At 51.7% G+C, this 16,104-nt stretch overlaps 2 protein-coding genes across 2 annotated transcripts in view; one reads left to right on the top strand and one right to left on the bottom strand.

Annotated features, from left to right (window-relative positions):
* Snrk (SNF related kinase) overlaps positions 1-921 on the top strand; it is a 36,528-nt gene extending 35,607 nt beyond the window's left edge. The window contains exon 9 of the mRNA XM_013030230.1: positions 761-921. Coding sequence (XP_012885684.1) covers positions 761-921 — 161 coding nt within the window. The remainder of the gene's footprint in view (positions 1-760) is intronic.
* Positions 922-5,030: 4,109 nt separating this feature from the next.
* Positions 5,031-15,757, bottom strand: LOC105996275 (sodium- and chloride-dependent transporter XTRP3A). Its single transcript, XM_013030293.1, has 9 exons — positions 15,668-15,757; positions 14,718-14,945; positions 12,213-12,323; positions 11,179-11,420; positions 9,946-10,108; positions 8,264-8,468; positions 7,136-7,295; positions 6,175-6,340; positions 5,031-5,343 (listed from the first exon to the last, which is right to left on the bottom strand). Exons 1-9 carry the CDS (start codon positions 15,746-15,748, stop codon positions 5,194-5,196), a joined length of 1,506 nt encoding a protein of 501 aa, XP_012885747.1. The 5' UTR covers positions 15,749-15,757; the 3' UTR covers positions 5,031-5,193.
* Positions 15,758-16,104: the final 347 nt, after the last annotated feature.

The raw sequence follows: 16,104 nt of genomic DNA, 5'->3' as shown, positions 1-16,104 counted from the left end.
GAATCACATGATTATCGCCACAGATGCAGAAAAGGCCTTTGATAAAATTCAACATTCATTCATGCTAAAAGCTCTGGAGAAAATAGGAATAGAAGGAACATTTCTAAAAACAATAAAAGCCATTTATGACAGACCAATAGCCAATATTATACTGAATGGGGAAAAGCTACAACCAATCCTCCTAAAATCAGGAACAAAAGAAAATCAGGGACAGGAAGTGACGCTGTAGCTCAAGTGGTAGAGCGCTCGCCTTGAGCTGAAGAGCTGAGGGACAGTGCCCAGGCCCAGAGTTCAAGCCCCATGTCCGACAAAAAAAAAAAAAAAAAACAAAAGAAAATCAGGGACAGTTCCCAGGCCCTGAGTTCAAGTCCCAGGACTTGCACACGCACACACACACACACGATTTGTTGGGGACCTTCCAAAATTAACCAGAGTTGGGAGACCAGAAGAAATAGTTAATAAACTTGCTTATCCAATACCTGTCTACCTACCTTCCAACTGGACAGGAACTTAGAGTCTTGCCTCTGTCACCTGCCATTTTCGACTTCCGCATCCATACTATACAGTCCAGACATCTCTAGTCCAGTTACCTGGAAATACCTCCGTCCCTGTAATGGGCTAAAATGGGGCTTCTGCTCCAAAGGGACCTTTTCTGCCTTGTGCCCAGGTGTGTTTTCCTGTGTCATTCATTTCACCTAGTTCTTGCCGCCTTGTCAGCCTTTTGCCTGATCTCACTTTTTACAAGTTTCTCTCCTAACAGGATTACAGCCCTTGCTCGGGACACCGACTGGGAGCACATCAAGGCCATTACTGCAGGCAACCGGAGGAGTTCCTTACACCGCCCTGCCCAGCATGGACCTGGAGAGCCTGAAGACCCCAGCCCCCGTGACTCCCCAGTACCCTCATGCCAGCAGAAAATAGCCAGAAAAGACCACTTCGTCCCTCAACGTTTTATACTCCTTCAGGGTATACTCCATGATGCTCCTCTAGTGGCTCACGCCTGTCATCCTAGCTACTCAGGAGGCTGAGATCTGAGGATTACGGTTCCAAGCCAGCCTGGGCAGAAACGTCCCCATGAGACTTGTAGCTCCAATGAGCCACTCCAAAACCAGAAGTGGTTCTGTGGTTCAAGTGGTAGGGTGCTAGCCTTGCGCATAAAGAAGCCCCCCCAGGGACAGTGCCCAGGCCCTGAGTTCAAGCTCCACAATGACCAACAATTGCAGTCAGTCCACTCCTGGTGATTGCTGATTATCACATCACCCAGCTCTTGGAGCTGCCCCCCTTTCCATCTTGGGTTGTTGAGCTTGAGAAAGGTCATGGTCACTCCATTCTGGGAACAAATGGAGGCTCCTTGGAGTGGCTGAGGTTGCCTGAGGTGTGGGTAGTTTGGGGTGCCAGGGCCGAGGCGGGGTGAGGGAAATGGGGGAAGACATCTGTGAGTAGGGTGTCAGCGCCCCAAACCCAAGGAGCATGGTGGATGATCATGGCCATCAGGGACCAGGTCCCAGGAGTTGGGGGACCCCACCCAGACCCCACTCACCTCCCCCTGCAGGATGGCACCCCAGCCAGCCACGGGGGACAGCACTGAACCCCAGCTCCTCCCTGGCCACCAGCTCCACCTGCCCGCATGGCTTCAGGGAGAAAAGGAGAAGGAGGGGGGTCGGCTGGGGGGTCCCATGTCCCCCACCTGCCCTCATCCGGAGTGTCTCGCAGCAAGGATGGGGGGGAAGGCATAGCTGAAGTTAGAGACCCACAGCCACCAACAAGGGTCAGCCAAGTGACATACACCCTGAATCCCAGCCCAGGCTGCCCAAAGGAAGGGGCAGGAAGAGCCAAAGCCTCTGGGCGCGCCTAGGCCTGGGAACACTCACCAAAGTTTAGCACCCAAGGACCCAGGATTTCCAGGCCGCCACTGGTCAGGGGTTAGAAAGACGAGGGAACCAGGGATGGCTGGAATGGGGTAGTGCCATAAGAGGAACTTGACTGATCCTCAGCCATCAAATATAAATACATGCAGCATCGGGTGCCAGTGGCTCCCACCTGTCATCCTAGCTACTCAGGAGGCTGAGATCTGAGGATCACAGTTCAAAGCCAGCCCGGGCAGGAAAGTCCGTGAGACTCTTACCCCCTAGGAACCACCAGAAAACCAGAAGTGGCGCTGTGGCTCAAGTGGTTGAGCACTCGCCCTTGAGCTGAACTGCTGAGGGATAGCACCCAGGCCCAGAGTTCAAGCCCCACAACCAACCAAGAAATAAAATAATAAACAAATACATATACATGCAGAAACAAAGGAAATGAGCTCCACAGCTGCACTGGGAAATACACAGAAACACACACACACGAAAAACAACAAAAAATGGTCTGAAGTTGAACACAAAAGCACTAGACAGCAATCGACAAGAGCAGCCCCTAGCTGGTGTAGCAGCCCTGGAAAGACTCAACCTTTTGCCTGATCATGCCTCTCCAAGGTTTCCTTTCAACAGGATAACAGCCATTCTGTTACTACAGGCAACCCGAGACTTCACTTTATACGGCCCTGCTTTGCCCAGCACAGACCCAGACCCTAAAGACCCCAGATCCAGTGATTCCTCAATGCCCCGAGCCAGCAGGAAGTAGCCAAAAGAGAATCATTGGCTCTGGTACCTTTAAACATCTCTGCTAACTCCTCCTCCTCGTCCTCCTCTTCCTCCTCCTCCTGCTCCTCCTCTTCCTCCTCCTCCTGCTCCTCCTCCTCCTCCTCCCTCTCCTCCCTCTCCTAAGATAAAGCCGGAAATGTCTTACTCCTCCCCTCCAAGATATGGGGAGTCAGGTACCATGTTGTTTCCAATCCAAGATGAGGAAGGCAATCTCAGATTTTTTTTTCCCCTCCCTTTGGTCATGGGGCTTGAACTCTGGGCCTGGACGCTGTCTCTCAGCTCTTCGGCTCAAGGCAAGGGCTCTACCACTTGAGCCACAGCGCCACTTCCGGTTTTCTGAGTGGTTTATTGGAGATAGGAGTCTCACGGACGTTCCTGCTGGGGCTGGCTTTGAACTGTGATCCTCAGATCTCAGCCTCCTTGAGTAGCTAGGATGACAGGTGTGAGCCAGTGATGCCCAGCCCAATCTCAGCTCTTTGATAGACCCTTCTGGGAATCAATCCCTCCCTGACTTATCTCTCTCTTGGGCCTGCTAACAATAAATGTTTGCCTTTTACTAATTATACATTGCATTTTAGATGCGTATTCTCACGGAAAAGATGAGATCTTTACCAACCAGTCAAGCAAAGACTTCTTGGATGGTACCCAGCCAAACACTAATCAGGGAACCCCGGACTACTTTGCTCCTTTACAGCACCAAAAGAAACGACCTATGCCCAGACTCCCAGCCTGGTACCCCTAGTTATGATTACTAAACAATAAAGGGGGGAATGTTAGCATGATCCCCACCTCAGGTCCTCAGCCACTCCTACCTTTCCCCCCAGACCTGAGCTCCTCCCTGCCCTAGCGTTCCGGACTCTTACTCCCTACCCAAACCTAACTGCACACGCAGAATACCTTCTCTACCTATAGCCTGAGTTATGAGTTACCACCTCGATAGGGGCAGACGCCATATTCTCTTCTCCTATGGGCAAGATGGCCCCACTAATAAAACCTCCTTCCTCTTCTGAACGTGCCTGAGTCCACATGGTCTCCCTGGGATGGCTGGGATGGATTTATTTTTTTCAGCAGTTAAAAACAAAAACCAGACACACATTCTCTGATGGGTTAATGCTTATAATCATAAATATATCTTCAGCTCTGTCTGATTTATGTACATTTTTAGAAAACTCTCCTATGCACAGATAAATAATTACAAGTTGGTTTCAAAGGGACGTTCGCTGACCACCACATCCAAATATCAGCAGGAAGTTGAGGCGGGGGGGGGGGTAGTTTGCTTCCAGTCTTGTCAACTCTCACAGAAGTTTCTGGCACCTCCCATGGATGGGAGGAGAAGGGGGAAGAGCTGTGTGATTCCTCCTGTGGCTTTGAACACCCTTAGCTAGGGCGATTTTTATAGAGAACATTGGTCCCAGTGAATTTAAACTAGAGAAAGCTGACTTCTTCGGGAATCCTAAAGGAAAGTCTTTCTTCATGGCTGAAAGCGTTTAGGAGGTAGACGGGGAAATTGCACATTGACTGTCACTTAAAAAAAATTAAAAAAAGACAATGAGCTGGACCCCAGCCATAAGTTACCTGGGATACTTCAATACCTCCCCACACTGATCTCAAAACGATTGCCTTCTAGCTGGGCTCTGGTGGCTCACACCTGTCATCCTAGCTACTCAGGAGGCTGAGATCTGAGGATTGTGGTTCAAAGCCAGCCAGAGCAGGAAAGTCTGTGAGACTCTGATCTCCAGTGAACCACTGGAAAACCAGAAGTAGTGCTGTGGCTCAAGGGGTACAGCACTCATCTTAAGCTGAAGAATTGAGGGACAGTGCCCAGGCCCAGAGTTCAAGCCCCACAGCCAACCAAAAATTAAAATAAAATAAGATTGTCTTGTAACATCTTGGTGTTTCCTCCAGCAAAATACCAGATCACTTAAGTTTTGCATGGTGAGGATGATCGTCCAATTTCAGCTCACAGTGCACCTTAAGTCTCGGATTTTTTTTTTTCCTTTTTCTTTCTAGAATTGAGGAAACTTTTATCTTCAAGATTGGCCCTCAAGAATCTGGAAGTCGCTCGTGTGATCTTTGGCCAGCAGGGGGCTGGAGCGGCGTGTTTCCGAGGTGCGTGGGTTTTTTTTCCAGAAGGGGTCATTCTCTTCCACACCTTTTTTGTCTTTCTTTATGACTGAGGAGGCTGGCAGGCCTAGGACTTTGGAATTAAGTGCTTAAAAAGGAAAAAAAAAAAGCCAGGTGCTGGTGGCTCACGCCTGTCATCCTAGCTACTAAGGAGGTTAAGATCAGAGGACTGTGGTTCAAAACCAGCCTGGGCAGGAAAGACTGTGAGACTCTTATCTCCAATGAACCACCAGAAAAAAAAAAAAACCAAAAGTGGCGCTGTGGCTCAAAGTGGTAAACTGCTCGCCTCGAGCTGAAGAGCTCAGGGATGGCACCCAGGCCCAGAGTTCAAGCCCCATGACCACCCCCAACAATAACAAATAACCAAGGCAAGTGGCTGCCGACTCTGATCTCCAGGGAGGGCAAGGAGATGAGGGGGGGGGTGGTTTGGATCTCAGGCCATGGGGACTGGGCCTCTGCTCTTGAGTCGGCGCTTGATGAACGTCCCCAAGGCCACCAGTGGGATACACATGGTGGAAGAGGCCACCAGCAGCCCGATGATGGCCAATGCGTGGGGAGGGTAATCCTTCGTCACCAGCCGTCCCTAGAAGGAGAGACAGAGCATGACCAGGAGGGTGGAACCTTCCTTCCCATCCTTCCATCATGACTGCCCATCCCTCCCCTCCGGCTAGCTGGACAGGGAACAGGCTTGTGGAGCTGTACCTAGGTCACCCTGGGTGTGGAGCTGGTGAGCAGAGCCACCTATGAAGATCAGCTCGGATACCTGAGCACAGGGCTGCTCTGTCTAGAACAGAACTTTCTTGGTCTGTGTGTCTGTCTCTCTATCTGTCATGGGGATTGAACTCAGGGTCTGGGCTCTGTCCTTGAGTTTATTGTGCTCAAGGTTACCATTCTACCACTTGAGCCCCAGCTCCATCCACTTTTAGCTTCTTTTTTTCTTTTCTTTTTTTTTGGAGATAAGAGCAGCATAGATTCTCCAGGCTGGCTTTGAAATGGAATCCTCCAATCTCAGCCTCCTAAGTGGCTAGCCCTGTGGGTATGAGCCACAGCAGAACTTTCTGTGGAAGGCTCTGGGGGTCCTTTTTTTGTTTTTCCTTGTTAGTCGTGGGGCCTGAACTCTGGGCCTGGGCACCGTCCCTCAACTTTTCAGCTCAAGGCTGGCGCTCTACCACTTGAGCCACAGTGCTACTTCTGGTTTTCTGGTGGTTCACTGGAGATCAGAGTCTCATGGACTTTCCTGCCTGGGCTGGCTTTGAACCCTGATCCTCAGATCTCAGCCTCCTGAGTAGCTTTGTGTGTCCTTCTGTCCGATGTGGAACCCCTGGTGTGTGGGGCCGGGGCTGAGGGGGGACTTCTGTGGGGACACTGTGTGGGGAAAGGGCCACAGGGAGGCTCTGCAGGGGCCTTGTGGTACCTGTGTGGCATCCCAGGCTTGGTACTGGAGAGTCCCTGTGAGGATGTAGTCACTCAGGTAGAAGAGGAAGAGGCTGACGATGATCAGCGGGCTCACACAGGCCCACATGATCTTCCAGTACCAGTTGAGCGTGCGACCCGTTGTGGCCTGAAGGTCCCTTTCGAATCTATTGGGACCATGTGGAGAGAAGATCTCTGCATTGTTCATGTAGCAAGAAGTCAGGGGGTGCAGGGTCCCCTGCACCCAGGAAAATTCTATCCCGGGTGCCACTCCTGGGATAGAGAACCCTCTCTCCCAATTCCCGAGTGCCCCTCTTCGATCCCTTCTGGGGGATGGCATTGGGGTAGGAAGGAGAGGATGGCTGTGGCGTTCTACCCATGAGGGACATGGGGGCATCTCGTGGTGGGCTGGCCTTTGGGGGAAGGCCTGCAGCGTGGAGCTGGGAGAGAGCCACCAGAGCAGAGCTCAGTTCCCTCCCTGGCTGCTGTTCCCACCCGGGCTTTGCTACACCTGACTGTGACATGGAGAGGTCTGGTGGCCCCGATGGACTTCCTGCAATACCCTGAATGGCCACGAGATGGCGGTGTCCCCCCACAAGCAAGCCGGGAAAACCCTCTCCAGGCTACTATGGGAAATCAACCAGCACCTAGAAATCCATCGCTTCCCACCACAGCCCTTTGATGGACTGGTGTGCCCTGTAAGGCTCTGATCACGGGCGATACCTCAGGCCCAGAAATCCACGGGGTTCAGGGTGCCTCCCCGTGATGCAAAGGGGGAAAAACAAATACAAGAAATAGAGGAAGGAGCTATTCACATACACACTGAGGCAGAGGGAAGGTGATTCACTGAGATCTGAGGACAGGGAAGGAACTTGGAGAGCAGCATTAAGCTGCAAGTTGAGGATGAGTGCTATCCGTGTGGAGTTGGGGGGGGGGGAGAGGACCGCGGCCCGCCTGCTCACCTCCTCAGCCCGTACACGTAGCACACGGCGATGATCTCCACCAGGACCACGAGCAGCACGGACAGCGTGGCCGAGTAGTCATTGAAGATGTCAAACCAGTAGCTCCCCGCCTCCATGGTGAACACCAGGCCAATGGCGCAGCTGCTGAGGCACAGCAGACCTGGGGCACGAGACCATCTGCTCAGCCCCTGCTCCTCCTGCTTCTCCTCCTCCCTCCCTCCCTCCCTCCTTCCCTCCCTCCCTTCCTCCCTCCCTCCCTCTCTCCTTCCTCCCTTCCTTCCTTCCTTCCCTCCCTCCTTCCTTCCTTGTTCCTTTCTCTCTTTTAGTCTCTTTCTTCCTTTTCTCTTTCTTCTTTTCTCTTCCTTTCTTTCTCTTTCTCTTTTTCTTCTCTTTTCTGTCCTTCCTTTATCTCTCTCTTTCTTTTCTCTCTTCCCTCCTTTCTTTCTTTCTCTCCCTTTCTTCCTTTCTGTCTTTTTCTTTTTCTCTTCTGTCCTTCCTTTATCTCTCTTTCACTTTCTTTCTTTTCTCTCTCCTTTCTTTTTTCCTTTCTTTCTCTTTCTCCCTTTCTCTCTCTCTCTCTTTCTTCTCTCCTTCTTTTTATCTTTCTTTTTTCAGTCGTGGGGCTTGAACTCTGGGCCTGGGCACTGCCCCTCAGCTCTTCAGCTCAAGGCTAGCGCTCTACCACTTGAGCCACAGTGCCACTTCCAGCTTTTTCTGCTTATGTGGTGCTGAGGAATTGAACCCAGGGCCTCAGGAATGCAAAGCAAGCACTCTACCACTGAGCCACCTTCCCAGCCACTTCCTTCCTTCCTTCCTTTCTTTCTTTCTTTCCTTCCTTCCTTCCTTCCTTCCTTTCTTTCTTTCTTTCTTTCTTTCTTTCTTTCTCTTCCTTTCTTTCCTTCCTTCCTTCCTTCCTTCCTTTCTTTCTTTCTTTCTTTCTTTCTTTCTTTCTTTCTTTCTTTCTTTCTTTCTTTCTTTCTCTCTCTCTCTTTTTTTTTTGGTTGGTTGTGGGGCTTGAACTCTGGGCCTGGGCGCTGTCCCTCAGCTCTTCAGCTCAAAGCTAGTGCTCTACCCCTTGAGCCACAGCATCACTTCCGGATTCCCCTCTGCCGGCTGCCCGACTCTCACCTGAGATGACCTCCTTGGGCAGGTATCTGGAAATGAGCTTACTGTCTGTCAGAGGGGTGAGGATGGCGGTGGTGTTTCCCAGCATGCTCCCCACGCCCAGCATCAACAGCATGAAGAAGTACAGCACCGACCACAGCTGGGACACCTCCATGTTTTTAATGGCCTCCGTATAGACGATGAAGGCCAGGCCCGTGCCCTGGACAGCCTGCTCGTGGCGAGGAAGAGACCCGTTATGCACCCAAGAGACCAGTGATCTAATGCATCCGGTGCTAAGCATCTTGTAGAGGACCTTGGAAATGGCTGTGAACAGCCACATTCTGGCCTGTACCTTCTACCTGCCCTGCTCAACAGGACCGATTACAAATGGGAGCTGTGGCCAGGCACCGGTGGCTCACACCTGTCATCCTAGCTCCTCAGGAGGCTGAGATCTAGAGGATCACGGTTCAAAGCCAGCCTGGGCAGGAAAGTCCATGAGACTCTTACCCTCAATGCACCACCAGAAAACCAGAAGTGGTGCTGTGGCTCAAGTGGTAGAATGCTCGGCTTGAGGTGAAGAGCTCAGGGACAGCGCCCAGGCTCCAAGCTCAAGCCCCACAGCTGACCAAAAAAGAAAAGAAATGGGTGCTGTGTAGAATTCATGCAGTGAAAATGTATAGAGGACTCTGTCATTTTCCATGACCTCTCATGCCCCAGATGACATACATTCCCAATGAAAACATAATAAAATGCTGTTAGGATGCATTCTTCTTCCAATACTGTGAATGACTAGGTGTCCTGTAACCGCAGCTTTCCCAGCTTCATTAATTATTCATTAATTATTTTTTCCCATCCTGGGACTTGAACTCTGGGCCTGGGCACTCTCCCTGAGCTCTACCACTTCGAGCCACACCACCACTTCTGGTTTTCTGGTGGGTTCGTGAGAGATAAGAGACTCACAGACTTTCCTGCAGGGGCTGACTTTGAACCTCAATCCTCCAATCTCAGCCTCCTGAGTAGCCAGATTGACAGGCATGAGCCACCAGCACCCACCTAGATTGGTCTATGTGACTTTTTATGCTAGTGCTATGATGTTTCCACTATATCTATAGCTTCGAAGTCAAGCTTTGTTCTTATAATACCCTATAATCAATAATATTATCCAATCACCCCATATCGAATACAATATCCAGGTTTCACCAGAGAAAACATTAATATCCAGAATATATGACAATATCCAAGAGCTATAGCAAGCTTCACTGAAAACTCAAAAGGAATCAAAAATGTCATCAACAAATAGGCTTGTACATATAGTTCTCAAAAGATGCACGACTGGCCAATAAATCCACGAAGAAAGCCGTAGAAGGGTGATTTTGATCACCCGTTATGGAAATAGCACAATGGTACTACAAGTTGCAAAAGGAAAACAAATTCCAAACCCCAAGTGACAAAGTATTTCCAAGAAAATGCATCCTGACAGGGAGCACTGGGTGCTTAGTACATTCTGTTCCAATCACATAACAAATGAAGCCTGTTAGGACTTTCTCCTCTTTTGAAAAGCTGGGAAAGAGAGAAAGGAAGGAAAGAACTCCAAAGAAGGAGTCAAATGAGGCAGTTGAATCTCTTGTTTCTCATTTGCAGGGGGGGAGAATTCAGTTTCCCGATTCTCACAGACAGAAGCCACTCGGATTTTCCCAGGGCCTTACCGTGTCCAGCTCTGATTCCAAGCTGCAGTTCTTAATCTGGGAGAACACTTGGCTGTATTGGCTTGGGTAAGTGGAGGCTAGGTAGTCCTTGACTTGTTCTAGGTTGCTGGCTGTTACAGAGCCATCTTCGAGTTCAAAAGAATTGGTCAGCAGTAGAATCACCCTGCATTAGAGACCGTCAGTGTGATCACTGAAGGGAAAGGCAGTAGCTCAAGTTCAAGGCTGACCCCTCTTCCTTCCTGCCTATGTGAATCAGGGAATCTGTGGGCTGGTGAACTTTTTTTTTTGCCAGTCCAGGGGCTTGAACTCAGGGCCTGGGCACTGTCCCTGAGCTTCTGTTGCTCAAGGCTAGTGCTCGACCACTTGAGCCAACAGCACCACTTCCAGCTTTTTCTGTGTCCATGGTACTGGGGAATGGAACCCAGGGCTTCATGCATGCTAGGCAAGCACTCTACCACTAAGCCACATTCCCAGCCATTTGCTGGTTAATTGAACTTAAGAGTCAAGGATCTCACAGACTTTCTCCTGCCTAGACTGGCTCTGAACCATGATCCTCAGATCTCAGCCTCCTAAGTAGCTAGGATTACAGGCGTGAGCTGCTAGTGCCAGGCTCTAGGGCTATCTATCTATCTATCTATCTATCGTACCAGTTCTGGAGCTTGAATTCAAGGCTAGCACTCTACTACTTGAGCCACACAGCGCCACTTCCAGCTTTCTCCATGTACGTGGTACTAAGGAATTGAACCCGGGGCTTCAAGCATGCTGGGCAAGCACTCTACCGCTGAGCCACCTTCCCAGCCTGGTCAGTGACCTTTCTAAAGCACAAGATGACTGTGGGTGACTTGGCTGGACATCTCCGATAGAAATGGGGTTTACCACGGGAACCAAACTCACACAGTGGGGCCGTGTGAGGGTGGAAATGTCCCACCATCTGTCTAGTCGTCTGTGGGGACAGAGGACTTGAATGTGGCTCAAGCCACCGAGGAACTAACTCGATGTAGAGGTAGCATTATTTAACTGCCATACCAACAGGCAGATCCCGTGATTTCAATGGATGTTAATTCGTGTCAATTCTGTGTTGGTCTAGACTCATCATGTTGATGCTGGCAGTCTGCGACAGACCCCCTCCCTCAAGGACTCCAGCTTGGGTGACCTCTGCCCATCCCTGACCTTCTCCTTTCTGCTTAGAACCTTGGGGACCCCAACTCCCAAGGCCAAGATGGCCTCACTCACTTGTTCAAGCAGTCCTCGTAGTTGAAGGTGGCTTTGAAGCCGTAGATGGCGAAGGTCACAATGCTGGCGAAGATGGAGGTGGAGCTGTTGATGAGGGACACGATGATGGCGTGTTTCTGGCAGTTGTTGGTGGGGTCGTTGTAGCTGGCGAAGGCGATGAGGCTACCAAACCCCAGGCCCAGAGAGTAGAAGATCTGTGTGGCTGCATTGATCCATGTCTTCGGGTTGACCAGCATATCGAGCTAGAAGGTCAGCAGAGACAAGACCCATGAGCCCTGGTCTCGGATCCCTTGGTCTCACAGCCAGAGGAAGCAAGGCCCAGAGGCAGAGGTCTCTGATCCTAGCACACAGGTGCTAGAACTAGCCCAGCTCTCCCGACCCTGGCCTGTGCTCGTGAATTCCCCGCTGACCAACTACTCAGGCTAGGAGGAATCCTAGCCTGTGACGTACCATAGGTAGCTTGGGATCTGCCCACTTAGCCCTGCAGGCATCTAACCTGCAGAAATCCAGTAGAGACAGCCTAGGGGGTGGAAGGAAGGCTTGAGCTTCCTTCAGCAATGGCTTCAGGAAGCCTTTGAAACGAAGGTGGCTTTCGCTGTAGCGTTTGGGGGAAGCTGCCACATGCATCTGCTTCTGGGCACTAGAATTACTCATTCAAAAGCCAGCCCGGGCCCCCTCCCCAAGGAGTCCCAACCAGAGGGGCCCGGAGAGGAGACAGTAGGGACCTGGAGGGAAAGGACAGGTGGATGTGAGGGAGAAATGCCAGAGCCTGTGGTGATCAGGTGAGAGGAGAGTCTGGCTGGGGTATGGAGGAGACTTGAGCAGGGAGGACAGAAGGGAACCGAGCAGAAGAGAGCTGTCTGGGGTCAGTGAAGGCAGCAAGAGGAGCTAGAAGGAGGTAGCCCAACACCCCTCCCCGATGTGAAACATACTCCTTTATCACCCAACCTAGAGGCCCACACCGGCCTCCATCTTTCCCTCCTCTCAGCCCCTCCTGCAAGATGGCGGCCGTACACATACAGGAAGGCCCAAACCTTGGGAGTGAACATGTACAGCAGCCCATTGGTGGCTCCGTGCAGCGTGAGGCCTCTGATCAGGTAGATGATGAGCACGCAGTAGGGCAGCAAGGCCGTGAAGTAGACCACCTGTGGCAATCAGAGGGCAGCGTCAGTCTTCCGGGTGGATGGAGACAGCATATCGAGGATATATTTCAGGCACTGCCCTGCTGGCTTCTTAGGTACCTGGGTTTCTCACCACCAGGATTCTCCCATTGAAAGAAAGAAAGAGCCAGGTGCTGGTGGCTCAACCTGTCATCCTAGCTACTCAGGAGGCTGAGATCTGAGAGGCTCACGGTTCCAAGTCAGCCCAGGCAGAAACCTCCGTGAGACTCGTATCTCCAGTGAACCACCAGAAAACCGGAAGCGGTTCAATGGCTCAAGTGGTAGAGCGCTTGCCTTGAGCTGAAGAACTGAGAGATAGCGCCCAGGCCCAGGGTTCAAGCCCTACAACTGACAGAAAAAGAAAAAGAAAAAAATGAGAAGAAAGCTGGGCACCAGTGGCTCATAGTTGTCATCCTAGCTACTCAGGAGGCTGAGATCTGAGGATGGTTGGGTTGAATCCAACCTGCGCAGGGAAGTCTTTGTGACCCTTCAATGAACCAGCAAAAAAAAAGCCAGAAGTGGATGTGTGGCCCAAGTGGTAGAGCACCCAGCTTTGAGTTACAAATTGGCTAAGCAAGACTGCCAAGCCCTGAGATCAAGCCCTAGAAGAAATTACTGACCCAGCAGGCCCTAATTTGACCATTTAATGACACACCTCCCTCTCTCTCTCCCAAGACCTCATTCTTCCTCTCTTGAAACCTCACACGTCTGTACTCTGAGCTTAGTTTTTCCTCTTCCCACAGTGTGCTGTCACGAATCTCCTCTCTCTGTCCTCACACCACTCCCCCCCCCCACCTCTGTCGCATGAGAGGAAGTGGCCAGACCTGACAGATGTGTAGAACCAATCCCCTGGGGTCAGGCCTGTGTCCAGTGTCAGGAGAAAATAACACACAGTGAATGTGTTACTCGCAGTAAATCAACCCTCCAGCGACAGCATCTCTGCATCTCCCACGGTGCTAAATTCCTTCCTTCCTTCCTTCCTTCCTTCCTTCCTTCCTTCCTTCCTTCCTTCCTTCCTCCCTCCCTCCCTCCCTCCCTCCCTCCCTTCCTTCCTTCCTTTTTCTTTCTTGCCACTGCTGGGGCTTGAATTCAGGGCCTGCGCACTGTCCCTGAGCTTCCTTGGCTCAAGGCTAGCACTCTACCACTTGAGCCACAGCTCCACTTCTGGCTTTGCCTGAGTAGTTTATTGCAGCTGAGATTCTCACAAGGACTATTCTGCCCGGCCAGCTTCTAACTACGATCCTCAGATCTCAGCCTCCTGAGGAGCTAGGATGACAGGCGTGAGCCATCCGTCCCTGGTCTGATTTCTTCATATATATGGGGAGTGGGGAGAGGGACTCTCATACATAATTTATTTAATTTGATGATGTCTCTGGCATTGGCTTCCTCCTGCATTCTGCTTTTGCAGGTCGGGCCTTACACAAGGAGTGCTTTGGACTTAAGGACTTCAGTTATTACAGTGGGTCCCTTTCTTGTGTCTTAGTTTGTCCCCGGCTAGAAGCTCTGCAAAGCCGGATTGGCGAATGTTCTCATTCTCTGCAGACCAAGGAATGCTCAAGTTGAAAAGGAGAATTACAACAGGTATTTAGAAACGATTTGTGTTGAGGAGCACTGGCTCGTTTAGGCTGTATGCTCAGAAAAGGGTCACAAGGGGCTGGGAAGGTGGCTCAGTGGTAGAGTGCTTGCCTTGCATGCATGAGGCCCTGGGTTCCATTCCTCAGCACCACATAAAGCCAGAAGTGGCGCTGTGGCTCAAGTGGTAGAGCGCTAGCCTTGAGCTGAAGAGCTGAGGGACAGCGCCCAGGCCCTGAGTTCAAGCTCCACGCCCAACCAAAAAAAAAGGGTAACAAATCACAGAAGAGAGCTTGGGACTCCTGTCTCTGTGTTATGTCACTCATACATCTCTACCGGGAGTCTCCTTCTTCTGAAATCTGGCTGGTAAGTCCTGAGGCTTGAACTCAGGGCCTCTTCCTCTTGCTTATGCTCTACCACTTGAGCCACACCTCCACTTCTGGCTTTTGCCCGTTCATCAGAGATAAGAGTCTTGAAGACTCTTTTCTTGGTCAGTCCCAGAACTTGAACCCAGGGCCAGGGCTCTGTCCCTGAGTTCCTCAGCTCAAGGCTGGCATTCTACCATTTGAGCCACAGCGCCACTTCCAGTTTCATAGCGGTTTGTTGGAGAGCGAAAGAGACTTTCCTGCCCGGGCTGGCCTTGAACCATGATCCTCAGATCTCAGCCTCCTGAGTAGCAGGGCTGACAGGCGTGAGCCACCGGCACCCAGTGCCGTTCATTTCTGGCTTGTGGCTGAGAGCAGAGACATTGGGTCCCCTCCCCACACACACCCCTGGGACCAGGGCCCTTCATGCACCTCAACTCACCTTGCCAGTGGTCTCGGTCCCCCGCAGGATGCACAGATACACCATCAGCCAGGCCAGGATGAGGCACAGCGCGGGCTCCCACTGCATGGCCCCGTTCTCCTGGATGGACGGCGAGATGTTGAGGGTTTTCCTGTACCAGAAATACTGCGTGGATGAGGCCTTCTCACACTCCTCCTCGTAGCCTGTGCGGTTTGCATTCAGTGGGCACACGGACCACGGCAGGGGGTCCTTTGCGATCAAGCCGTCATGGGGGGGGGAGGAGAAGAGGAAGGTTGAATGAGCCAGATGGGAGGTGTCCTAAATATTTTCTCTCTCCCTCTGTCTCTCGTCATGAGACTGGACCAAATGGTACAGCACCAAATGCCGGCCTCACAAGAGGCCAAACCATTGATGATCTAGAGAACACTCATCTGATCTAGAACTTGAAGAAACTTTTTGGCACTCTGAGCTCAATGAAACTGTGGTGTTTGCAAGTCAGCTGCCTTGAGGATCTCCATACAGTAAATAGGAAGCTCTCTATGCCGGGCGCTGGTGGCTCACACCTGTCATCCTAGCTACTCAGGAGGCTGAGATCTAGAGGATCACCATTCAAGGCCAGCCCCGGGCAGGAAAGTCCATGAGACTCTGATCTCCCATAAACCACCAGAAAACCACAAGTGGCTAGCCTTGAGGGAAAGAGCTCAGGGACAGCACCTAGGCCCTGAGTTCAAGCCCCAGGACCACCACCACCACCACCACCACCAAAATTGGCCATGGCTCCCCGATTTAGGCACCCTTCTCTTGGTTTGAGCACCTCTGCTTCCCTCGGCCCCTCCTGGCACTTGCAAGCTCCCCCCAAAACCTGGCATACACACACACACACACACACACATACACACACACATCCCTAGGCCTGCAGCCCTACGTCTTCTCCCTTTCTCGCTCCTGGTCTTGTCTGGACAACCGCTCACCTGGAAAGAATGGAAAATGTACCAGAACCCCCAGGCGTTAATGACGTTGTAGTACGTGGACACGAAGAAGGCCACCACCATACTAGCGATGCCTACAAGGAAGCAGAGGGCCGCGCCCAGGAGCGGTATGGGTGGCCCCATCCCAACACCCCTGTGGGGACTGCCTTCCCCCCCCACCCCCGTTCTGGGACAGGACGGAACTGATGCCGGTAGTCGATGACCCTGGATCGGGTCAGGGGCCTAGGTGGATGGGTGGGTTGATGGAGGGATGGATGGGTGGGTGGATGAATGGGTGGGTGGGTAGGTGGAGGTATAGATGGATGGATGGGTGGATTGTTGGATGGATGGATGGATGGATGAGTGGGTGGGTGGGTAGGTGGAGGGAGAGATAGATGAGTGGATGGATGGATGGATGGATGGGTGGATGGAATGGATGG

The sequence above is a fragment of the Dipodomys ordii genome, unplaced genomic scaffold (assembly GCF_000151885.1).
Source record: "Dipodomys ordii isolate 6190 unplaced genomic scaffold, Dord_2.0 Scaffold128, whole genome shotgun sequence".
Taxonomy (NCBI): domain Eukaryota; kingdom Metazoa; phylum Chordata; class Mammalia; order Rodentia; family Heteromyidae; genus Dipodomys; species Dipodomys ordii.
Note: the sequence above shows the minus strand (reverse complement) of the source record. Positions and strands in the feature narration are given on the sequence as shown.

Coding starts and splice junctions, on each gene's coding strand:
- LOC105996275 (XM_013030293.1), bottom strand. CDS start 15,748: ATGGTGGTGGCCTTCTTCGTGTCCACGTACTACAACGTCATTAACGCC. Junction 12,324..14,717: donor GGACCGAGACCACTGGCAAG/GTGAGTTGAGGT, acceptor TGATTGCCACAG/GTGGTCTACTTCACGGCCTT. Junction 5,344..6,174: donor AAGCCTGGGATGCCACACAG/GTACCACAAGGC, acceptor CTCTCCTTCTAG/GGACGGCTGGTGACGAAGGA.